Source organism: Jaculus jaculus, chromosome 5, assembly GCF_020740685.1.
Source record: "Jaculus jaculus isolate mJacJac1 chromosome 5, mJacJac1.mat.Y.cur, whole genome shotgun sequence".
NCBI lineage: Eukaryota > Metazoa > Chordata > Mammalia > Rodentia > Dipodidae > Jaculus > Jaculus jaculus.
This window is the reverse complement of record NC_059106.1, coordinates 141,944,971-141,972,141: the sequence shown is the minus strand read 5'-3', so window position 1 is coordinate 141,972,141 and position 27,171 is coordinate 141,944,971. Positions and strand designations below refer to the sequence as shown.

General features: G+C 37.0%; 1 protein-coding gene across 2 annotated transcripts in view; it reads right to left on the bottom strand.

Annotated features, from left to right (window-relative positions):
* Positions 1-1,889: 1,889 nt before the first annotated feature.
* Positions 1,890-27,171, bottom strand: part of Usp25 (ubiquitin specific peptidase 25) — a 113,533-nt gene continuing 88,251 nt past the window's right edge. The window contains exons 19-25 of one of the 2 annotated variants that reach the window (XM_045149594.1): positions 22,713-22,826; positions 10,291-10,469; positions 8,542-8,620; positions 8,029-8,108; positions 4,643-4,766; positions 2,740-2,935; positions 1,890-2,483 (exon numbers count right to left, since the gene is read on the bottom strand). In XM_045149594.1, the coding sequence (XP_045005529.1) occupies positions 2,311-2,483; positions 2,740-2,935; positions 4,643-4,766; positions 8,029-8,108; positions 8,542-8,620; positions 10,291-10,469; positions 22,713-22,826 (945 nt within the window). In that variant the 3' untranslated portion in view covers positions 1,890-2,310. The remainder of the gene's footprint in view (positions 2,484-2,739; positions 2,936-4,642; positions 4,767-8,028; positions 8,109-8,541; positions 8,621-10,290; positions 10,470-22,712; positions 22,827-27,171) is intronic. The other variant, XM_045149593.1, reaches the window with a different exon arrangement.

The window sequence follows — 27,171 nt, the reverse complement described above, 5'->3', positions numbered from 1 at the left end:
GAAATCAAGCAAGCATTCACTTAAGATGCACAAAATCCTAGTAATAGTTTTATATGGTGCAAAGTCCCTCAAATTTTAGCATGTCAAAATTATGTGAAGGTCTGAATGATCACAACACAAACTGCTTCAAGAGTCTCTGTGTTACAGGTGTGAGGTGAGCACTTGAGAGTTATCAGTCTCAACACTTTCACACACAGAGTCAGATCCCAGGTCAGGAGCCCACATCTCAAATGGACAGCAACTCTTATTTCAACAAACATGTTGATCTCAGGGTTACTTGTGGCTACAAGTTCCATTAAACCACATATGAATGAGAAGTTTCTCAAAACTCTAGTTCCTAGCTTAACTGAATTCTTACTGGAATATTTCAAAATTTAAGTCTGGAAGATAAGAAGAGTGCTGTAGTAAGCGAGATGATCAATGAGAATCACACCCATCAAAAGTTTTACGAAGCTCTTGTTCTTAAATCACTAGCTACAGGTTACACTTAACCTAGTAAATTATGTAAAGAAAATTCACTGACCTAAACCTTAATAGCAGATTAAAACCCATTCAGGTTTTGGAAAAGCTCACTTCTTTAAATAAATTCTTTCATATTCCTTCCTAGGACTGAACATGCCAATCATTAGGAACAAACTGAATGAAACACTACTTACCTTCAGTGCATGAGCCACAGGATTTGGATCCCATATATGCTATTTGGAGGAATAATTTCCACGTGGTTTATATGTGCCATGTGTGGCAGATGATGAGGATGATGATGATGATATGTGTGTGTGTGTGTGTGTGTATCAACAGAAGCAACTTTATCATTATGGTTAAATATCAAAATTTATAAGACTATTAAGACAAATTTCTAAACTTTTAAGAAGACATAAAAAGCAATGCAGAATTCTCCTCAGTAGAGAATTTAAAACTCTAAACCCAAATGCATTTTGCAAAATATGCAAAATCAACCAAGAGACAGAAGCAATGACCCATTAGCCCCAGCATCACCTTTACAAAGAGTTTTACATATGAATCTGTGTTCTTCCCTTTCATCCAGGAGCTTTTGTGAGAAGCATTTACAAAAAACACTAATTTTGGCGACGGTGCAACAAACATATACAAATAATATAATGATATATTTTACTATGCTAACAAAGTATCATATATAAAGAATTTTTATAGATTCAAAAATAAGTTTGTGGTAACATGATTACCTTTAAAGCATTGATTTTCATTTTCATTCACAATATCACCACTTCATTAAACAGTATTTCCATCTACAAAATATTCTACAGTTTCCTTTTTTGAAAAGTAGAGGCAAATAAAAGCAGTTAAGACGTATAATTACTAGTTAAACAATATAAATTTCATTTCACAGCACTGACTAGTAGAGAACATTTTTAATTATAGTAGTATACAATTTACAAAAATAGAATATAATGCAAAACACTGCCCTCCATTATTAAGAATGTGTGCATGTGTGTGTGTGTGTGTGTGTGTGCATGTTCTTTTTAAGTTTCATAGTAGCCCTTTTCAAGTACTTTAAGGTTTCTCCTAATAAAATTGTCTTGCTACATTATTTACACATACATAATAAAACAAAGAATGATTAAAGAAAAGGTTAAGAATTTTATTGTAGTTTGACTTAAAAATCTGTCACTCACTTGAGTGAAAACCTGACTGAACCCACCAGGGTTAAGTGGCAGGAACTTATTTAATATAGACATATTTAAATATTAAATATTTAGTAAACTTCCAATATGGTACCATTATAGCAAAATAAAAAGACTAGTGATGTATCACCCAATATGAAGCCCAAGAATAAATCCATTTCTATAGTATAACTAAAACATATACCAATATACAATATACCTGCTTACAAATGCATAAGTAGCCATAAATAAAACTTTATTCTTGATTTTATTTACAAGCTACCAAATATGACATATCATACACAGTGTTGAACACTTCAGTGGCTTGTCTCAGAAGGGTCCAGACCAAATAGAAAGCTTTGATAGAGAACAGGTGAGAGGGAAGTAATACTGTAGCAGAAAGGTGGCCAAAGCATCGCCTTGCCTCAGTAAAATCAATCATATTTGTAATCACACATGGTTCTGGTTAAAACAGAGTCTGAGTGCCATGCGATTCTCAGCTTTATTGTTTGCAATCTGGCTGGGGCCGGTATAGTCATTTTGTCTTTTGAAGTTATTAAAATAAAAACTTTAAAAACTATAGCAGCAACAAGCAAACCCCGTGGCAGGATGACAAGAGTTAGGAACTAAAAAATGTTTATACATTGTGTTTAGGGAAAGTGTGGGCAGTTTATCTTCCATCAGCAGGAGTTCGACTGAGGGACAACATGATTCGGGCAAAGCGCTCACAGAGTTCATGTGTGGAATATGCAGGAAGCTTTCGTGGCTCATGGAAGCCTTTCATCTCTGTAGAACAGTCAAGCAGTTTTGGCAGAAAATCCGTCAGCTTTTCTTGGAGGTTTGCTGCAAAGACAAATAATTAAATGTGAAGAAAGTGAATTAATTGTCTACAATATGATTTATTAACTTGTAGTATGGCCAACCGATGCTGCATTTTGAATATGTATGAGGCCATTATTTGAAAAGAGATACATGTATGTGGCACATGTTGGTCTGCAGGTAAGGAAGGCAGTCAGGACATGAGCGTGGAACTAGTACAGACTCCAAAAGCAGGAAGGAAGAGACAGCACAGGCGGCCCGCAGTGCTGCTTGGCCTCACCTTCCATCTCTTGTCCTAGGTAGGAACACCATCGATTCCGCATGTCTTCCACAGCAAGGATATCTTTCTCTTCCATTTCATCCACCAGTAGCAAGGGCAAAAACGGGACAATGAATTCATTCATGATAATCAAACCACTGTTCACATCTCGGTCCTCTCCAGACTCAAATAGTTCTGCAGCTTGCTCATTGAGTTTCTTAAAGCAGTAAGAGAAAAGAAAAGAACACACCTCGTCATTCAATAAATACTTGTGAATGTTACCCTAAAGACAACAAAAGTCTGTTCACAAACTGCATTACAAAAAATATCCAGGAAAAGTACTATCAAATTACTTTAACACTAAAAAATCTCTTCAAAGAGACATCCATATCACAAAAGCTACAGGGAAAAAACAAGATCCCAACTCTAATATTCCTTTTCAAAAATTGCAAAGATGTTTCACATTAAAATTTGTATAAACTGGGCAGCTCTATTTTATGAAAGAAATGATTGTTTCAACAGATCCACTTAAATTTTTTTGAAAATACATTTAATATACGTGACAAACCTACAGATGCTTAAAAAATAAGTCGGACTAATTTTTCTCTCTGTTGTGTATAATGTTTGTATTCATGTGTGGTGGGTTCCTGTGTACACATGTTCGTACAGGTCAATGAAAGGTGTCTTGCTCAAACACTTCACCATAGTTCTTTAAGGCAGGATCTCCCACCGAACTTGGAGTTTACCTATTTAGCTAGACTACCTAGCCAGCAGGCCAGGCTCTTCTCTGGCACCAGGATCACAGGTGTTCACCACTGAGAATGGGTGTTATGTGAGTGCTGGGGATCTGATCTCAAGTACCCAAGGCTTGCGCAGATGGCAAACACCAACTGAGCCATGTCCACAGCCTGTCTCTATTTTTTTCTAATTTTTAAATTAGCATACATACAGTTTTAGGTATCATTATAAAATATTCAACACAACTTGTTTTATTTGGTTCTCCTCCTTTAACTTACCTCCCACCCATACCCCTCCTCCAGCAGGAAAACAAAAAACAAAAAACTACAGCTCAGGAGTGCCCATTATGGTACAGAATGATGTTTTTAACAGAGAGCAAAATCAAATCAAAATGAACTTTAGTGGAAGTTGCATTCCATTAAATTCATGTATAAAAATACATGAAGGCCAGCTGATTCAATGTACATCAACAAATACTAGAGCCAAACATCTTTTTAAAGTTAATTTTGAAAGCACAGAGTGAAAATATCTGAGGAAAAAACTGCCAACCTACAGCTACAGAAAAGTATATAATAATTCTGGTATTATGCACACCAAGTAAATTGTGGTCTATAAAAATCTCATAAAATGTATTAATTCTTTTCTGTAATACTATTTCCTTGTGAACAAGGCAGCCCTTCCTTACCAAAAATAGATGGTAGTATGAAAGTAACATCTAAATATACAATAAAAGCACAATCTGATCTCATTTAAAGAACACTTCTGGTTTAGGACCTTGAATAGTATTTGGGACCTAGAAAGAAGAATGAAGTCAAGGCGGGAAAGATGGCTCAGTTAGTAAAGAGCCCGCTCCACAAACACATGGACCAGAGTTCAGATCCCCAGCACCCACATGAATGCAGGGTGGGCTTTGAAGCCAACGATGATCCCAGAATGCAAGAGAATGAGACAGAGGATCTCTGGAGAAGGCAAGCTGGGCAGACTAGGTGAGTTGCCAAGTTCTGGGCTCAAGTGGGAAAATTTGCCTCAGTGAATAAAGAGAACAATCAAAGCAAATACCTTACACCAATCTCTGGCCTTCATGGGCACACACATGTGCACTCACATGCATACATGCATACCACACCATGATAATCATTTATGTGTAAATACAGATAATGTGTCCAACATGAGGCAAACAGCTTACTAGTAAACACTCTCTTCTGTAATGGGAGATCAGCTCTTCATCGTGCCCTCTGCATGGGCCCTTGGACAAGAGTTCTTTGTTGTTCTGATAAGCACAGATAAGGAACAGCAAGGAATCTATGTAACTTAAAAAACATAAAACAAATATTATCATATCGTATTTGCAAAAATGTCAACTATGACAATATTGTTAGTGTGTACATGTACATTTATTCTCTCAGACATACAAAACCTGAATCCAGAGAGAAATCTACCTTCAAGATCAAAGAAAAGGAGTTAGGAATTGAAAAACAAAAACTGGGAGAAATGCCATGACTGAAGAATTTTATGGTTCCTTCGTCTTCCTCAGTGCTTACTTGGATGTTCTCCACTTAGAACTGGGCTGATGTGACAGCCCTGTGAAGGCAACTGGCCTCTCTGCTGGGGGAACAGGTGACTATGTAGTCAGGGTTTCCCATACCTGTGGACACAGCTCTATCCATCTATCTATACATGGGTGGACCCTTCAAGTTTACATGTGTCCCTTGGGGAACCCCTAAACAAGTATTTAATGCACTTTACATCATAACTAAATCATCGGAAGAAGCTTGATGAAACGATATGCCATTAATATTAGTTTTTATTAGTTACTAATTTTTCACATTATCACTCCAATAGACAGTTACTTTACTAGAATAGTAACTTCTTGAATAACATATGTGAAAGAGCTCTTAAATGCAATGAAAATAAAGCAGTTTCTTAAGAAATGATCACTCAAGCCGGGTGTGGTAGTGCATGCCTTTAATCCCAGCACTCAGGAGGCAGAGCTAAGAGGATTGTCGTGAGTTAGAGGCCACCCTGAACCTACAGAGTCAATTCTAGGTCAGCCTGAGGTAGAGCAAGACCCTACCTTGAAAAATAAAGATCACTCAAATAAGTCCTTGTTCAAGTGAAAAGTTAAGTAATTTGTAGGGAAATTAATATGAACTAGTAAACAAACTTTTTTTCTTAAGGGTTACAATAAAAGCAATTTCAAGTAAAGTACGTTTGAAGTCATATTACTTGGAACATTTCTATAGATAGAACCTGGCTTTTCTGGTGGTGGGAGGAGTGGTATTTAATAGAGGTCAAATTCAAAGCCTTGTTGTGGTGGTTTGACTCAGGTGTCCCCCATAAATTTAGGTGTTCTGAATGCTAAGTTCTCAGCTGATGGAGATTTGGGAATAAATGCTTCCTGGAGGCAGTGTGTAGTCGGGGGCAGGTTTTTGGGTGTTATAGCCAGTGTCCCCTTGCCAGTGTTTGACACACTCTCCTGTTGCTATGTCCACCATATGTTGGCCAGGGGGTGATGTCCACCCTCTGCTCATGCTATTGTTTCCCCCTGCCATCGTGGAGCTTCCCCTTGAGCCTGTAAGCCAAAATAAACCTCTTTTTCTCACAAGCTGCGCTTGGTTGGGTCAATGCGAACCTGACTGCAACATTAAAGTGGTACTGAGGAGTGGGATTGCTGCTAGACACCTATGTGGTTTTGGCCTTTAGGCGCTGATTTCAAGAGGAATGTGGAAGAATTTAAAACCCTGGCCTAAGAGATGCCTTGTAGAATTCTAAGGACAGCCTGATGGACTATTCTGGTCAGAGTTGAAAGACCTGAATGCAGTAAGAACTATGGACTGTGCGTTTTGGCTTATAAGGGTGAGAGACAGCTTTTGCTTGGACTGGGCTAGCAGTTTGTGGGAGAAGCTTGCTGTTATGCCCGTGTCCTGAGAACTTATGCAGGGTTACTTTGCGTAGCAATGGACTGATGTGAGCAGAGGGTTATGGCACAGAAAGAAATGTTTAGACCAAAACTGCTGCCTGTTCAGCTGCGATTGAGAGACTACAGCCTTTGAGATTGGGCCAGCTGACTTGCCCTGGGGCATGAGGAAAAATTATATTCTTTTGAAGTGGCCTGAGTGCTCAAGAAGTGTCCTGTTCTATGAAGTCTGCTTTACTCCCCACTGGATTAATAAACTGGCATCCTACCTGGTATTGTGGAGTATAAGAAATGCAGGAAAGATAGGGTAGGAAACAAAGGATCATTGAGTTTGCAGTGTGGTCTTGTGTTCTGGAAACAGCCATGGGCAATGTGAAGCAGGTTTGCTAGATTCCTGCATGGAGACCCCCATGGAGCCATGAGGATGAACCATGGATTGACCATGAAATGGCTGCTAATGAAAGCTGCTGGCCCTGGATGAAATTTTCTAGGACTGTGAGTAGCCTAGCAGGAGGGGTGGAATTAAAACTCCAGAGACTTGTTACTGGTTAGAATTATCAGACTTGGAAACCTGTTACTGGCTAGAGTTGTTGGACTTGGAGCTACAGAGTTTGGTGTATGCCCTATTTAAATCATTCATTGCTTAAGGATTTCTTTGCTATACCCAATGCCATCTTTTGCAGCATGGATGTTTATTCTGTGCCATTATGGGGTTTTTTTTAAAGTTATTTTTTGGTATTATGGCTCAGTTAAAAGATCTTGGACTATGGGGACATTTAAAGCTGGACTGAATGCATTGCATTTTTACATCATGGATGGTTATCAGGTTATGGGGTCCAGGGGCAGAATGTGGTGGTTTGATTGAGGTGTCCCCCATAAACTGAGGTGTTCAGAATGCTAGGTTCCCAGCTGATGGAGATTTGGGAATTAACTCCTCCTAGAGGCAATGTTATTGTTTGGAGTGGGCTTATGGGTGTTATAGCCAGTGTCCCCTTGCCAGTGTTTGGCATATTCTCCTGTTGCTATGGCCCACCATATGTTGGCCAGGTGGTGATGACCACCCCCTGCTCATGAAATCATTTTCCCTGCCATCATGAGCTTCCCCTGAGCCTATAAGCTAAAATAAACCTCTTTTTTTTCCCCACAAGCTGTTCTTGGTTGGGTGATTTCTACCAGCAATGTGAACCTAACTGCAACACTTGTGCATGCAAGACAAGCACTCTACCATAAAGTACATTTCTATCCCAGATATACTTTTTGTGGTACCTGAAGGTTTAGACAAAGAGACAGTAGACATCATCTGTAAGATTTGGCTTGAAAAAGGTATGCAAAACACTGATGAAGGCAGGGAGATGTTAGGGAATGTAACACATTTCCTGTGCTGGGCTACCCATTCTTTTGGTCCCAAACTCTCTGAAAGTTTCAACTAAGAAGAGCATATACTAATACTTACCTTTATAAGTTTCATAGATAATATTTTGTGGGAGATATGGTAATTTACTATACTGGATCCCCAATTTTCTGCAACCTAAAATGGTTCTAAAATAAAATGCTAATCAAAACATACACTATGAATAATTTATATTGGATAAAAATAACTGAATAGGACTAAGAACTGAATTCTGCCATTTTCATGTTTTTATACATTGTCTTACCTTTCTTTCTGAAAATTTTCTAGTCCACTTATGAGATACATGGTTGTGTCTCTGAACTTCTTGTAATCTTGATGCCACTCCTGTAGGTGAAAGGATTATAGGTAAAGAGCAAATGTAAACCACAGTGAGTTTACCCATAAAGTAACATGATCCAGATGGCTATGTGAATTAAGAGAAAAAAGAATTAAAGATAATCTAGGTAACACACAAAACTGCCTGCTGATATAATTATAAATGTAAAAATTATTAGCCACTGATGAGAAATTTAACAGCAAAGATCTCACTAGAAGATTAAAATTACAAGGGAAGATAATAAGACTGGTTACTAACATACACTACCTAAGTACTTTACCAGACAATGTGTCACTTATTATATCCAAAATGGCGGGACCAGAAATATCTGAGTTTTTCAATATTTTACAGACATTACCAGTTGAGTGCTATCTCTACAAAATGCAGTGAACTACAGAATACTTCGATCTAGATCTCCATCTCTCCATAAGTATATATTACCTCATACTCCTCCAAGTTTACTTCTTCAGGCTTTATCATTTCCAGTTTGGCTTGAGCAACTTTCATTATGTTGTGACACCTCCAAATAACACAAATATATTTCTAAATTAAAAGCAAAATCCATAAAAACTGAAAAAATCAGTGTTAGTCAAAACTAAACTACTAAATACCTGTAAAAATGAAAGTTTATTGTCACCAAACAATGCTCTCAAATAACCTTAAATGATAAATATTTCTGAATCAATGCTGGAAAGTTATAAAGAGGACAGCATCAGTACTTCCACTTCAAGTTCCCATGATTATGAACCTGTGGCTTTTATACTCAGTGATTACAGTTTATATGAAGACAAAAAAATGTGATGTTTATGAAGTATTTCTACTAAGTAAGTTCACAGGCTAGTGCATCTTTTCTACTTGAATGGTGGCATTTTTAAGCAGTTAAGAAGAATCTATATGTACATATAAATTCAGGTACAAATAAAATCTCATGGATCAGAATCACTGGTAAAGAAATCCCACAAAATATATGTATATATCATTACATACAATAAAACTTATCTCCCAAGCACAAGTGAAGTCAGGTTACCAATCCTGACTACTTAACCAGAACAGGTAACTGCAAACAACTGAAGTCAATCAGATTATTCCATTAATATCTTATCAATACTGAGCAGCATACATTCACTGCAACACAAATCTGCTGGCTACTTAGATAACGAAGGCTCCAATCATTCAATAAGAGCCAAACATTCCCAAGTAAGTGATGTCCACATGCTGCTAACACAGCAGTGACCAACATGCCTTGAGTACCCAAATGTCCACCAGCCACTGTTCCAAAACATTTCCTGGTATTGTCTCACTTAGTCCTCAGTCTCACAGCCATAGTCTGATCCTAGACACTGCATCCCTTCATAATTTTTCTTGCTACATAACATTCATATAAAAGATAAACATTTATTTGATAATTAAAATATAACTGTAACAAACTCTTAAAATAGCATAAATGGTTCTATATACCAAAATTACAGCCACTGTGGTGGCTCTATATACCTGGCATCTGATTTTTTTTTTCCTTAGAGCCATTCAGTGCAACTAGAAAAAATATATTTAAATTTTAACAGGAGTTTTATATGGTTTTTCTAAAAGAAAAGAAAAGGCTGTGGGTGAACCAAGCTAAATGGTCTATTTTAAGTTTTGCCTTGGGATCAAAGAATGCTCAATTATTGTAATTTTCTTATGCTTTGTATAATGACTAGAAATTTCTATGTACTCTGACAGAAAGCCAATCTCAGCCCTGTCCCCAACCCCAGGGTAGTTGGGGAGTGCTGAAAGCACAGAGGTTGGCACAACTGCAATGCACTACTGGCTGTTTATCGGCAAAGACCGGGGATGCTATACATGTTCTACAAATCACAGGACAGCCTGAGAGCAAAACTACCTGACCAAAAGTTCCCACAGCACAGGGGCTGAGAAACCATACTTCTTAATAACAATGAATCCTACAAAACAAGAAGAGTGATTTCTTGATGCACAATGAGAACATACTAAAATTATCTAAATTACTTTCAGTTCAAACTTTAAAAGTGGACATAGCTACATATGTTAGAGAAATTACAAGGCAAGTACTCAAGGTAAGCGAGGGTAAATGTGTGCTATCCTTATGAAGGTATGTTTTGTATATGCATGAAACAAGTTACACTTGAGATCTGCAAAAAGAAATATAAATATATAAAAGTATATTCATATTACCTTTCATCAAAACTCAAATTTCTATCTCCAAATTGTTCTAGTAATGCTTTCTCAATGATTTTCTTTGGCGCCTGGTTCTGAATGAAGTAGACGACTGCATGATGCAAACGATAATCTGTTTCGGGTGGGGTATCTTCTTGAGCCAACCTAACCAGCCTTGAGTACTCCAACTTAATTGCCTACAAAATGCAACATGAATGATAATTTGGTGAATTATAATAAAGTCCCTGAAGAGTATAGTTTTAGTTCTTTAATTATTTTTTACGTTTAATGCATTAGAAATAAGGTAGTACATCTAACGATTTCCTAGGTTCCATTCTTTAATTGGGCACATAGGTCTTTTCTTACTGTGTCATTGGGTGAATGTGGTTTTCATTTACAGAATTAATAAATAGTGCAGGACCCCTTTGGTTTCATTAATTTCTTAAATTGTACTAAAGCCTTCCAGGTCAGTCTGGGATAGAGTGAGACCATACCTTGAAACTTTTCCCCACAAAAAACTGATGAAAGTCTATGCAAAACTTTCTGAGGAATAATAGATGTTGTTTGACCTTTCTAGATCAGGTCACATACTCAAATTCTGCAAGAGTAAATTTTCTCCTTGGAATACCCAACCCTCAAAGACCACAGCCAGCTCTTATATAAGCAAATACTACTTCAATTAACTTTGCATGAAGGGTGAAACAGCAAATTTCCTTCCCACTCCCCCCCCCCACTCTCCTACTCTCCGCACCCTCTTCCAGTGCGCCCTTCATTTAAGTCCTTCTACCACCTCTGTGGGTCCACTTTATTGAAGAGGAAAAGTACTTAAAAACATTTAAGGAACGTTTCTAGTTATGATGTGTCACAGAGGAGGAAGACCTTACTCGTCTCTGACATACAGGAAAGCACTACAAATATAAGAAGAAATTCATCTTTATAGCTAATACAAATTATTCCAAAAATTTTTTTTTAAGGTGGTGGGGTGGTCTGGATATACATGGCATTTCAAAGTCATTGCTGTGGTTAAAAATTGCCCCAAAGTGAACATATTTTGACATGACAACTTATGCCTTAGTAGCACATAAACGCTCTGCTTAAAGATCTTTCCTAAATCATATTTTCCTCACTTTTGGGGAGATGAAGCACTACAGTGTGAGGGGGAACACATATATCTTTAATAAGCAAAACACACTAAGTGTGAGAAAAATTGTAAAACATAAGAATAAGTCAATGTTGATTACTGTTATAACCTTTAAGCAATGACTGCAATTATGCAATAAGCCGTACAGAGGAGTATTTCTGGTATCCTGTGTTTGGCCAGAATTGACATAGTCTGCAATATGATGCTGGTATACATGTATGTACGGAGTTATTGCACACTGCTGCCTATTACACAAGTAAAGCAAAACTGCAAGTTTCTATCAGTGAAGTATGCAGCTTCTTCATATTATATGCATATCTCCTGGTTTTGTGCTACTATAAATCTCTAAGTTTTAGGGGAAAAAAATCAATACCAATGATTTTTCCCAACTTAGTTTTCTACACCAGTTGTTATACAAAGCTACTTAAACATACAAGCACATACACACGTACATATTTTTGCCAGGCTGAAAGCATATTAGGAATTTACTTAAATTTTATGACTCTTTCAAGATGCTAAAACCATAGCTATTCAAATTCTCAACAGATGCTCCATGTTGTCAGTGTTTAGCAAAGATCTAATCTGAAATTATGAGTAAATTTAATTTTATGTGACATAGCTCATATGCTTCTTATCTTGGCTATCAATGTAATTATTTTAAATTGTTGCATAAACTGCAATTAAAACACCATACATTTGTGATATGGAATGTGAGGTGTTATATTAGGTAATAAAACCCTTTTTAAATATTTTTCAACACACTTTAGTCAGACCAAATGTGAGTTCTTCGGTCTTTCTTCCTATTACTCTATTACTTTGTAATGTAGGCTCATGACTCTAAAGCTATCTTTGCATTTACTCCCCCTTCTACCCACAGGTGACTCATCCAATACATATAAATGAAAGCCCTTCGCCTTGGAAGACCCCAATGGTGATTTCTACTTTAATTTTTTTCTTCTTTGCAAAGTCATATGCTAAAATCATCTCACATAGTTTCTTACATCTTATTTTGATGTAACTAAATGACAAAATAAAGAATAGCAAATAAATGAGCATATATTACATTTTGGAAGATGTGGTAGAAAACTGACAATCTAGATTAAGGATCAGACAGCTAAGTCTGACATTTACCAACTGTGCCATGAATACACAAATGTGACAAAGTCCATATAACTCTAAGCCTTAATATTCTCATCTCTAAAATGTTGAGGATTTACTTTAAATGTGTGTATATATACATATACATGAATTTAAAAGAAAATTTCATATTTAATAGGACAAAACCACATTCTCTGATTATAATACAAACACATAAAATTGTGAGAAAATTTTAACTACTGTTCTAAATTCTTACAGGGCCAAGGGAATAAAAGCTACGTAATTATAAAGAGATAACAGGACTTGTAGTATTGGTAGAGAAAGAAGAAAAACTTAACATTAATTACAGAAAATAAAATTTATTTCATGAAGACAAGATAAACCAAAATAAAATTTAAACATTAGAATGTGACAATAAATGAATTTTTCCCTCTAAAAACTGTATGAGTTACTAAAAATGAGGAAAATTCAATTCTACAAAGAAAGGTAGTAATACAAAAATAATACATATAATTTTATCCACAAACCACAGAATCATGTTTAAGTCACATGATCAGTTAGTAAAATTAAAATTTCCAGAACTGCTTTTAAGGGCAGAAAAATGAAAATGGTTGAGATGGACAACTAGCAAAAGAGTCAACTTGACTGTTATGTGTCCTATGTCAGTCAAGGGCTAGAGATTTCATTCCTATCATTTCTAAACTGCTCCATGCATGAAAAAGAAAGCACCCAAATCATAAATTATGCATGCCAGTATAATCTGAGAGCTAATTTTGCCTGTATATACAGACATAAATACTGGTATCAATAGATACTATTATCTATTGCTACGCAAAATAAAAAAGAATGTAGAGGAAGAGATTTTCAGTGATACAAAGACACATCAGTGTTACGATAGTTACACTATAGGATTACCGAGAAAGCTCTCTACCACCTCCATTCATGAACTGTATGTACTTTGGGGGAGTGTGGTGCCAGGATGTGTCTACATTCCAACACAGACATGCTAGTATCAATCAGCTCAAAAACAAAAAAACCTGACCAATTTGAAAAGTGTGGCTGTCAGACAAATCAGACTATTGCCACTATTCTAATACTGAGAATATGTATTAAAACTTCTAATAAGCATAATAAAATTTCTGTGAAATAAAAATTAGCTATTATGGGTATAATGGGATACTATGAAACAGTTTGATGAAATTGTCAAGAAAATCAGATAAATTAGAAACTAGATTTCACTTAAATAATTTGATATAAATATATAAAATTAATTAGGGTTCCTGTTATCTACTACTATAAGTTTGCAAAAAGTGGGAGCAATGAACATTTCATAAAGATTAAAAGTTCTGATAATGGTCACAAGCCTTACTAATCAATTAGTAATCAATTAGGCAGTTGTTTTTTATTTACATATACTTTCCCCAACTACCACACAACCCTTTAAGTGTGCTCACTATAACTAAATTTCAACTATACTCTATTTTTATCTTTCTAAATATCAGGTGTACTATTGGTATAACTGCACACCAAAAATAAGCCAAACCGTGCATTACACTAACTAGCTGGATCCCTGCTTTCATGTGAGCCAAGGAAAGACAAGCCAACACCAGCGACAGCCTGTCTTTCTCTCAGGTCCAGCCTGTTTCTACACATAGCAACCCAGGATTCAAGTGTTTGGTATCACGTAAATTTTGCCTCAGATGGACTCCAGGTAGCTAAACATCCTTCCCCAATGATCCCACACACCGCTCTTTCTGCGCGCCCTGGACCACCACAGTGTTTCCTAAGTGTCGTAAAGCACAACTGCAGGAACATTAACATTCAGAAGGAAGGTCAGTGGGGCCTATGCATGTTGTAAGATAATGAGTGTTTACAGGCACCTTCTCCTAAAAGGAAAACTTATCCAGGAGTGGATAGTGTCCATTGTGTAGACTTCAGACTTTGCTAAGTGCTTTTAGATTGCTTACTATGTTTTAATGATTTTAAATGATGTATAAGGTTAGGTTTGCAGACATAATGGAGATGCTGTGTATCTTCTGAAGTGACAAAACCCACACTAAAATTTCAAAAGAAATACATTGTAATAATGCTGTTGTAAGTAACATTTTCATGACTGCCTGTTTTCCATTTCAACACAGTCATTGGGGGGAATGTCCATAGCATTGTAATTGTTTAGCCATTGAATTAGAACATTGTTAGCAGAAACTGGAAAATTTATTAGTGACCTGCAGAATTCATTTTTTCTATTAATTCCTGTATTTGTGGAAGCTAATGAAAGTTTTCAAACAAAAGAAAAAGTTCTATACCACTAAAAATAATTTTTAAATTATAAAACCTCACTAAAATAAACACAGCAGAGGATTTTAAAAGTAAAAAGACATGTTTAGTTCTTTTTTAGGAACATATGAAGTACTAAAACATGTAAATTTCACACAACAGAGTACTAACCACTCTATGTTCGTGGCTAAAGCATGTAAATTTCAAATTCACCCTAAACTAATACATACCCATAATACAAGTGCCTTTCAGGTTTGGAAAGGATTTGGGGAAGAAGTAGTCACTGATTTTAAAAATGATCTAACCAAACAAGATTGATCAAACCTTTTCTGTATATGAAACAAAAACTGTCAGTATTCTTTCTACAAAATGTTAAGATATATTATGAATGGTCCATGTAAAAAATATGTCTATTGCTTAAAAAATAGAAATGAGCCGGGCGTGGTGGTACACGCCTTTGACCCCAGCACTTGGGCAGCAGAGGTAGGAGGGTCACTATGAGTTCGAGGCCACCCTGAGGCTACATAGTGAATTCCAGGTCATCCTGGATAGAGTGAGACCCTACCTCAAAAACCAAAAAATTAAATGTACAGAAATGGAATACAGAGGAACAAATAAAATGAGGGAATTACTGTATATAAAGATAACATTTAAGTCAGTCTGAGAAATGTATTGTATACAAAATAGTATCTGTATAGTATTAAATTTTTTCTATTTGAAGAAAATTAAAATACTATCTCTAATAATCTAAATGTAAGTTAGAACCACAACGGTAGTAAATTCTATGACTATATAATTTGGAAGTGATCATATTTGCCTATTAAGTCTGTGAAACAGTTGCCACAGTTCTAAGGTTAAGTTTCTACAATAAGATCCTGAAATCAAATGTAAGACAAATTATAAGCCACAAATGTAATTTGCATAATGAACTGCCACAGCTCAATGTGAAGAAACACGTAAAAATTTACAAACACAGTCAACATAAATACCAACAGAGAAAAATATTTCTAAACAGAAACACAGCAAAAAATGAATCAGCTTTAATGGGGATTTGCACATTTGTCTCATTTGGTCACAGTACCAGCCTCAGGAAGAGTTACCAAGCAGTACAACAATGGGAAGAAGGAATACGAGTCTGCACACTGAAAACCTAGAAGCACTCTGACTCACAAGTTCTACTCTGTTCTAGTCAAACAAGCACTCAATAATATTCAATAAGCGTACAAAATGTTCACAAGTGGAAGTGACCCAAAGAAGCAGCAAGAAAATTAGGCACTGACTAATTTAATAATTTTCTAATTATCCTTGTGAATGATACTGCAAAATTAAATTCATATGGATTATCTCATTTAATTCTCAACATAATGTCTCAATAAAAACAGAGGGTCTGATGATTTAATAAATTCCCTAAGGTTGCAGAATTCAGTGAAAAAACTAGGATTGAACATGAGTGCCTGGGCCGAGTGCCCTCGCTGGTACCCCCGACAAAGCTCCTACTCTAGAACACAGAGGACTTGGCGGCTCACTGCCAGTTCGAAAGGTCAGGGCCGTGGGGACAGCAGTGCTGGTCCTCTGTCACCACCTGCCATTCTCTGCGTGTGATGCCATGTGAAAAAAGCCAGGATGCTCTGCTCAGGAGATGACTTGGCACAGTTTGTTGAAGACAACAGGGCAAAAGGTTAAAATAATGCAATAAGTCTATGATGTGTGACTGATATGATTAATCCCCCAAAGCTGTATCCACTGGATAGACCCTTGCCTTGAATGTTGTTAATGGGAAAAAATTACAATATGCTCATACAATGGAACACCAGAATGCCACCAGCAAGCTACAATTGCATTTAACAATATGGGTAATGTTGTAAACATGTTGTTGACTAAATATAGCCACATCAAAAAGGATCAAGGGGGAAAAAAAGGATTTCAATTATATCACATTCAACAAAACAATTGACAAGAGAAGAAACCAGCATCACTTGGTAGAAGAAAGGACAGCAAAGAGCACAGAGGAGCCTGGGGAATACTGGGGCACCCTATTTCACGGCCTGGGGTGGTGACCTAAGCAAGCGTTCAAGCTGTGTGACACGTCTTCACACTGGAAGTCATTCTGTTCACTGGGTACTTTAGATTGATTTTTTTTTAATACATGTACTTTTACATCTATGGAATAAACAAATGGGCAATAATAGTAACAAGCATATAAGAAGCAAAAAACAGTGATTAAATAATGTCAACTAGGGTAATCACAGTAAGTCACAGAATATCTAGCAAGGAAAATGATTCATAATACAAAAGTATAATTACTTCATAAAACTACAAGGATACCCTTCTGCCCCATAAGCTGATTTCGGTCAAGTTTTGTGCCAGCTAATCAGAAGTAACTTCAATAATACTGTAGTAGATACAGACAAAAAAAAATTCAAAAGTGGAATTTTGGTGTCAAAGAAAATGAAGAAAGCTATCCTAACCCAGGGTGATAATTATTATGCTGTCCTCCACTTCCTCTCCCCATGTGTGCATACATACATGCAACCATTTCTTTAAAATGTTCCCTTTCCTTCTTCTTTTACTCTTGCTCACTGAATACTTTCTTGGCAATATTCTCTGACAAGTGACACTTGGGGATTTTCTATTTATAGTAAAAACTGATCATAACAGATAAGGTCAGTTGAGAGGACCAGGTAATAAGTACAGCCCTGCCTTTTTACTCTGTGCCTTTCATGTAAACTGATCAGACTCACCAAGGAGGGCCTGTGGGGAAGGTCTGATGGCAGGCAGAGTCTCTTCTTAAACCAGAGGTTAAACTTCAGCGTCTGCTTACTCAGACCTCAACTTAACTCTTCAGCTCTGCTTTGCACCAGTAGCAAGCTGCCACTTTTATAAGGTGACCTTGCTACTGCAAAGCACATACAGCAATTGAAATTCAGTTTGGTCAAAAAAGAATGCTTTTTAAGGCTGGAGAGATGGTTCAGCGGTTAAACGGCTGCTTGTGAAGCCTAAGGACCCCAGTTTGAGGCTTGATTCCCCAGGACCCACGTTAGCCAGATGCACAAGGGGTGCACGCATCTGGAGTTCGTTTGCAGGGACTGGAGGTCCTGCCACACTCATTTTCTCTCTCTCTCTCTCTCTCTCTCTCTCTCTCTCTCTCTCTCTGCCTCATTCTCTCTGTCTCTCTCAAATAAATAAATAAAACATAGAAAAAAAATTTAAGTGTGCTTTTTAAATAATTAGGCACTAAAAAAAGAATAAAAATAAACCATATATAATTTAAAGAAAATGAGAAGACAGAAGCAGCCATAATACTAAGCTTTCATTTTTCAAACACTTGGTACATTCTAGCTCTTCTTACAAGAGATTTCTCCAGAGACAGAACACAGAGAGCATCAGAGGTGTAAGGACAGAGCTGAGTGAAATAATCAAGGACAGCAGAATGAAAATTCTAAAAATTGATAAAAGACAAAGTCTCATATGTTAATATCCACCAGAGAGTCGTCAGACTGTCCAAACTTTTAGTCTTGAAAATTCTTATTAATCTCACCCTCACTGAAGCTTGTAAGTCGTGTGTTTATCTGGACACCACAGCATGCCACACAATCTGTCTGACTAGTCTCTGTCCTGTTCTCTTTAGCCCCCCACCTTTTTTTGGCTGCACTTCAAAAACTGAAACTAGCCAGGCGTAGTGACACACGCCTTTAATCCCAGCACTCGGGAGGCAGACGTAGGAGGATCGCTGTGAGTTCAAGGCCACCCTGAGACTACATAGTGAATTCCAGGTCAGCCTGGGCTAGAGTGAGACCCTACCTTGAAAAAAAAACATCTGGAACTAAGTTTTAAAGAAGAGTAGAAATGTATGAGACACAGAAAGCATACAAAGTGTACCCCAAGGTGACAGCAGAAATCAAGTTAATAGCTATGGACTAGATGTAAAGCAGTATCTGTCCATCTTGGGAGTGCATCGTAATGCTCTGGAAAAGACTTCATGAAGAAGAGAAAACTGGTGGAGGCAGAGTAAGAGACGTGAGCAATGGCAGAGGACACACAACACGCAATAATGTCTATGACTTCGCTCAACACTGCACAGCACATGTGGTGATAATAATACCAATGTGCAATCAACCCTTCTCTCCCTCCCCCTTCTCTTCTTTTTCTCATCACCTTTGTGTCTTCAATAATTTTTGTGATCTTTCTTATGAGATCTAATCAAGTTGTCCAGGGACCAGTTTGCTAGAACATTTGCAACTTAACATGTGAATTTGTGTATTCCAAAATCCACTTGGGATGGGACATACCGTGAAAATTGTTCACCTAATTCTAACAAATTAAAACTGCTTTTTGATATAAAGCAAATAAGTACATTGCTTTTTGTTTTGACCTCAACTGTAGGCTGAATATAATAGGGTACAGCTTTCTGAAGAACAGCCATTTAAACACAGAAAATTAACACATTTAGAATTTTAACTCAGAAATGAAGTAGGCACACTGAGATTTATTATACTGACTTACAATTCAACAAAACTTTTAAAATTGTTCCGTGTGTGTGTGTGTGTGTGTGTGTGTGTGTGTGTAGAGGTGTGCACATGCCACAGTGTGTGCTGGAGGTCAGAGGACAGCCTGAGGTGTTGGTTCTCTTCTTCCACCTTACTTGAGACAAGAGTCCCTCCTTTTATCTGATGAGAAAACCCTAAACCCAACTAGCTAGTCAACAAGCTTCAGGATTCTCCTGAATCAACCTCCAATTGCCATAGGTGAGTCAAAATGATAGACATCTATGTCACCTTGTGTCTGGATTTATGTTGGTGCTGGCAATCAAAATGGCTAGCGGGCTTATGGAGCAAGGCCTTTAACCACGGAACTAACCCCTCAGCGCAAGCCTGCTTTAACCATGGAACCATCCACCCAGCCCAGGCCTGCTTTAACCACGGAACCACCCCCCAGCCCAGGCCTGCTTTAACCTCTGAGCAATCTCTCCAGCTTTCTAAAAAGCATTAAGAAGCACCAGAGGACTTTTAGAAAACCTACAAAAAGAGACAAAACCTACTCAGAGCTTTCATCTTTGAAGTAAGCATGAAGAAACTGCACTGTAATGCAAGCCTGGCAAAGCTGACACAGTCAAAGGGAAAAGATGTGATCAGGGAATCATGTATCAATGTGATGTCTTATGTGTCTTGAACTTCCTAGGATACTAAAAGTTAACTCTGAAGAAAAATAACTAAGAAACGAACAAATCCTTTTAGAAACAACTGCAAAAAGCAATTTAGTATCAAAGGGCAAAGAGAGAGGAAAAGCCCTGTGTGCTGGCCAAGGTATGAGGGGCTAGGAGGAAACAAAGCACGGCAGATCCCCTGCCTGCTCCTCATTCCCCTCCTTGTCCCTGGTTCCCCTGCATGGCCCCCTTCTCCTGCCTGATACCCATTCCCCTGACTGCCCCTCATACCCTGAATCCCTCACATACAAAACACAAGTAAATTTCTGGCTGTTAATCAGAGGCACATTATCTAGTGACAAGAATATGTTTAGATTTTTCTCAACTGAGTTAGAAAGACAAAGAATCTTTGACTCAATTTAAAGCAGCTCTGGGACAGCAGGTGGACATGACTATGAGAGGAGAAGAGAAATACCAAGTTTTGTTTAAAGAAATATAACATTGTAAGATATTTAATCATTTTTTTAAAGACAGAAACATTAATATACCTTAAAGAACCCTGCTTCTGGGCCACACCTGTCATACACACTTCTGCATTTACCTATTGCCATGATGACACCTTGCATACTGGGGGTCATCATGATCTGCCAGGGGATTGAAAGGAAGAATGTCTGAATGGTTAACATAAGAAATAAAACAATTTCTTTACATGCAAATTAAAACATCTATTCTCTACAATCTGAATGCAGGATTTATCAAACAGCAGCAGCCATCCTCCAGTGTGCTTACAAACGGAGGTGTCTTTTAGTCATCTGTACGGGGCACAGCTGGGTTACAGGGTACCTATGTACAAGCTGCAAAAATGCATTTCCCCCTCAAGTGGGAAAGCATAAAAAAAGCAGCCCATTCTGGACAAATTAAAGAATGTATAGCACATGGAGAAAAACCAACTCCTTTGTAATGAATTAAAAAAAGAAAAGTGCCTGTGCTCAAGGCTTGGTGAGCTCAGGAGAGGGGTCTGGTGAAGCCCACTCTCTGCCCTGAATGAGGGACCCTGTATGGCTGTATGGCCCGGACATCTGTCACAGTGGTCTTTGACACACAGCTTATCTTGCAAAGGTTCAAGGCACATGCAGTGTTAAGCTGGGACTCAGTCAATTAAAACAACCAAACACACAACTCTGCAAAAGACAGGTTAAATGGTTAACAACAATTCATTCTTAAATTGTGAGACTCACACTGAAATAAGCAGTTACATGCTTGATCAATAAATTCATATTCTGCATTAAAACCTTGTTTCCATTATCTTTTTCATAGCAAAGAAGGCAACGAGGTAGTTAAACAATAGAGTCTGATGAGTACTAAATATTTAAGAACTTTTGTTTTCAAAATGTCCATAATGGCCTACACTGTGTCTGCATTTTAAAACGTCTGCAAACTGAAGCCAAGTACCAGGCAGCTTCTTCAAGACCATCAAGAAACAGGAGTCATTACCTTCGAGTCTGTGAAGCTGCCACTTGTAGATGCACTCTGGTGCACACCAATTGTTACAATATATCTAATATGCCTGCCTGCCTAAGAAAAACTTCGGACCAGGTCCCATCACACAAATCTACTTACTCTAAGGGTCATACTTTCAAACCTTGGCACAGTGACAATAAGGCCTTCATAACAACTCTTATAGAATAATAATTATAATGGAGTAAGTTTGGGGACAAGTAACTGGAAAAATATTTAATAAACATCACAATACTTATTCATAGGCACAAAAACAACAACGACAACAAATCCAACAAGATTCACCTGTCTCCAGATCACCCATCATCTGTACAGGAAAGATTGTTTCCACTATTACTGTTCAGAAACCACTTTTCTAGCCCACTCTCAAACAGAAAAGATCATTTTAAGAGTTTTGAAAGGAATGAAAATAATCAGATGGACCAGTCCAATGGATCATTTTTGTCTGGATTCCAAAGAACTCAACCATGACAAACAAAAACACCTCCAGATCACTGCAGAAACTGAATGGGTAAGAATTATCAGAAGTAACAAAGAATTCTAGCAGAGGTGCCAATGTGCAATGTGATGAGGAGGAGCTATTCCAGTCACTGTTGCAGAAAGAGGATGCGATCAGAAGATGCCAATTCTCCTTCTGGGAGTCAGGCTACAGGACTTTCTGGTAGGGAATGGTGGGCAAGGTATAAACCCAAAAAGTGAATAAAAATTTATTTGAGGGGGCTGGAGAGATGGCTTAGTGGTTAATGCACTTTCAACCAAAGCCAAAGGACCCAGTTTCAATTCTCCAGCTCCCACATAATCCAGATGCACAAGATGGTGCATGCGTCTGGAGTCTGTTTGTAGTGGCTAGAGGCTCTGGTACACCCATTCTCATTCATTCTCTATCTCCCCCCCTTTAGATAATCATACATACATATATATGCATGATAGATAAAATATTTTAAAAATTTATTTTGAAATGAAAAACTGCTACATTATTAAAGAAATCTTAGTTAGCTATCAACCTGACAGCAAACTGATTCTATTTCTATATAAAACAATTCCAAAAACATAAAATTAATCTTTGCAAAAATTCCTATGCTTCCTCCTACTTAAACTTCCAATTAAATTATATCAGTAGCTGGCAAGGTAATTTCACACCACGTAAAGCAAAGCTGTATGTTATGCAGAGAGACTCAAGTGTGCGGTACAGGCGTGCCTACAGTTCTCATAATCAACAGCAAAACGTGAGCACAGGCAGCGCAGAGCACTGCGGAACGGTACCTCGTCATCGTACCCTCCCTCCTTTGATTCAACCATGAATTTCCCTATGTGAGGAATCGCCACCTCTACAACTCGCTGGTTAGAAGGTGATGGGCTGGTAGTATTCTCAGGTTTCTGCAGAAGAAAATCATCAGTATGAAAGTTAGCAAAGCCAACATCAGAAGCACCAGCTTTAGGTGCACAGGCACAAACTCTTTCCTAAATGTCTCCATCTGCTAGATATAAAATGAAGTGCACTAAACCTGAATATTAAAGGCAAATATATTAACCAAATTATAATATAAATTTAGTTTTTCCCTTGTGTCACAAACACTTGGAAGTAGTGTTAATAGTTGATCTTGTCAGTTTGACCAGGCTTCATGAATCACAACTGAACAAATCTCTGGCTTGTCTGAGGAAGTTTTCAGATTATTAATTTAGGGAGTAAGACTCACCCTAACAGTGGGCAGCAACATTTCATGGGCTGCAAAAGGAGAAAGTGAGAGAGGAACAGCATTCAACACTCCCTGCTTTTAAGACTGCACACTGGAGGCGACAGCGTCTCTTATGCTCCTGCCACCATCCGTGGAACTGTCAGCCAGAAAAGCCTCCCGTAAGCTGCTTCTCATCACAAAGAAGAACAGTAACTAATATAGGCAGCTTCACATATTCTTTCCACAAAGCACTTCAAATATTTACAAATAATGAACACAAGTTGCATTTTTTATTTGTACCCAAAGTTTTATTTTAAAAAAATCTACATGTATACCTATATCTATATACATACATATATATGTGTGTATATATACACACACATATATATCAAGATTTGTTGCATATATAGGGAGAGAGAGAATGCACACGCACACATGAGAGGGAGAGAGCACGTGTGCGCAAGCTTAAGTACCATGTTAATCTTACTAAAAATAAAAAAAGCTGCTGCAAACTATACCTATTTTTACAATCACATTTATTCCTTTTTATCCACTGATAGTTAACAAATTCTATAAATTTCACAAATTCTCAAGAATGGAAGCCAATATAAATTCCTGAAAAAATTCTCTAAAGCACTAACATGATTTGTTCAAACTGCTATTTGGTTTTTGCATACTTTAACTGATAGATTTATAACTAGCATATCCACTATCAACAATGTCAAAAGAACTGAAGACATCTGAGAGCAGCTTACTTCCTTAGTTTCAAATCTGCCTAACTCTTCATAAGAACAGATATTTAGTTCTGATATTAAACAGATTGTCAATTACAGCAATTAAATGGATTTACTTCTATTTTAACTATAAATTTTAATGATTTAAACATTTTTCACTTTTTGAAAAGTACATATTCAGAAGGACTTAAAAGCAAAATTAACATCCTGAACTTGTACTAAAAGGAATTAAAGGAAATGTTGCTTTTAAAATGTTACTTTGAGAGCCGGGCATGGTGGCACAAGCCTTTAATCCCAGCATTTAGGAGGCAGAGGTAGGAGGATCGCTGTGAGTTCGAGGCCACCCTGAGACTACACAGTGAATTGAATTCCAGATCAGCCTGGGCCAGAGTGAGACCCTACCTCAAAAAAAAAAAAAAAAAAAAAAAAAAAAGTTACTCTGGTTAGGAAAGGTTTCTTATCTAATTTTTAAGAGGAAACAACCAACCTTCACTGTTGCTGTGATCTTGAGAGAGAGCATTTAAATATCTAATCCGTAACAGCTGCTTTGTAAATGATAGGTACTACCAATGGCATTATACTATGCTTACTTTAGTACTCTTTAGTCATACTGGAACAATTTTAACCCAACCTTTTGATCATACATACTCTGTAGAGATTATGTTTGCAATTAAGAATTCAGATTACATGTGAAGTTTAGCAGCATGATGATAGATCTCCACTCACAAGAGTTTAAAATGTAAGCAGGTACGTTAGAAATCTGGGCATTTTGCTAACGAACCTGTAACTAGCAAAATTCAATTTAAAACCTATCATCTTAAGGCAAATACAAAGGTAAATAGCCACTGTCTGAAGCACAGAAATCACCAGTTTGCACACCCCTTATAAACCATTCCCATTGCTGCAGATTCAAAAGCTCAACAATGATTCATCATATTGGTAAAAGTTGAAAAAAAGAAGCAGTTTCAACAGCATATAGTAATTCAGTATCACGCATCTAATTAAAATATGCTTAGGTATAATCAACTTTATAAAGGTTCACTGAAATAAATGTTTGACATTTTCTATATTTGCAAGCATTTTGTGAACATATTAACAAAGGCTACAAAGTTCCTAAATTCCTCGGTTAATATGGCAAGAAGAATTAAAATAGGCTGAACTCCATTAACTGTATGAGTTTTTAAAATGGTTTCATACAAGGATGGTGACCTTTCCCACACTTAACATCACATCCTTTTAGTTAGTCATTCAACTTTGGAAAATCAAGTCTAAGGGAGAGATCTAGAATATGGATAAATTTATTTCTACCAGCTCATTTACAATAATGTGAAAGCAGAAACAAATATACAATTAAAGATACTGAGTTTATAAAAAGGGTAAACACCTTGAAATGTTAAATAAATGAAGTAAAAGCAAGATATAAAGTTTTATATGTTGCAGTAATTAAACTAAAAAACAAATCTCCAAGCATTTAAAAATAAAAGTAGAAAAGACCACCACCAACTGGCAATGATTAACAATGCAGCACTGTATGACCCTTTCTTGAAGTCAACTGTACATCTGTTACCAATAATACCCGAGTATTCCACTTGAAAGAGTCTTTCACAAAGCCAGCTGCTTAAACACTTTAGAGACTGCTGATGGTGCCTGCATTTTCCAAGATATCTTGTCCTGAGGTTGAAACTTAATACACTGTGTATTTATGAAAAGTTCAGAGTAAAAGAGTGGCCTACCTCCTGCAATGCCAAGTACCCTATTAAAAATATTCCTTATTACCCCTCAATCATCTCCAACTTATAGGAATAATAAAGAACTTAAGAGAAGTTAAACAATTTACTTATAGTGTATTCATAACAGGAAATATAATCAATATTCAAAATTCCAGGAATACTTGATGCCCATATCTGAAGACTTAACTTTCTAATGTCCACTAATGTAAAGGTAAAAACACAGTATGAAGTGGATGTCGGGCTACTAAGCAACAACCATGAGACCAAAAGCCCCACCCTCTGACAGTCAGGCTAACAACTTCTCAGACGTAATGCACACTAGAGACCATGGGGCTAATGGTAGGTCCAACTCCAGAAGACAGTGATGTGGAAATATATTTACACAGTTTTTCTATCTTATCCGTCCCCTGCCATCCTCCTATTCCAAGAAGTATGGGGCAGGATACTGCTAGTTTTTAAGACAACATCCATACTAAGAAAACAAAGTCATCAAGTATAAGTTTTCTATAAATTTAGAATACTTACGACTAGCTGAACTGAAAAAAAAATTCTGTATTATGCTATGTCATACTTGTGAGTTTCTGATACCTGCTAAAAGCATAGTACTTACTGACAATGACTTAGATAAAAATATTTGTGGCACTGACTTCTCTGCTGGTTCCCACCCCAAGGCTTGCCTCTTCACATCGCCCCAAGAGTCAGAGATGTTCCTGACTCATTAAACCAAGCGTTTTCCAAGCACAGCTCAGAATCTGTGTCAGCAGATACTTTTCTCAAATTCACTTACAACCTTCTGTGGCAGTTTGTAAAATTTAGCATTATGAATAAAAATTTTCTCCAATTAAGACACTTGAAATAGTAAGGTAGTAGTACTACATTTAAACTTTTTTTCAAGCTGTAAATGAATATAAGGGATTTTTTCGTTATAATTTGGCTTACCAAAAGGCAGCTAATAGCCATTTTTGTTAACTGCCATCTTGTATTAGTAGGTTATTGAGGACAGTAGGAAACTGTCATATACACTAATGAAGAATCTATTGTCTTTAGTTAAGAGGAAGGTATTCAAATCCTAAAATTCAGAACTACATAAAGCCTGTGTTTATAGACATCATCAAATGAAAAGCAACTACAGAAATGTGGGTTATGCAGTACCACATTGTTGAAAAAGCATCTATATACACTGATGACATGATTCCTCAGCACTGTGCTCCATTTACTGTTATAAAAAGGTAAACTTAACTACAACAAATTGAAATAACAGAGACAATTTTTGCACAGGACACTCTAATCATTCACAAATTATTTTGCCACATCAAGTTTATCTTTTAATAATACTCTTCCCTAGAGTATCTAGCACTCTTATTGTTAAACACATTTAATAGAACTTTGAAAGCTGCATTTTAAATTCCTAATTATTCCAATATTGTCAGATTACAAAGGGAGGAAAGAAAAGGAACAAGAGAAACAGAAACTTTGTACTTCTCTCTGAATGTTCCAAGTCAATGATTGCTAGTTCATAATTCTGACAGGAAGACAGAAACTTAAGAGAGAGCCATCTGTCAACTGAAGCAGGCACAGACAA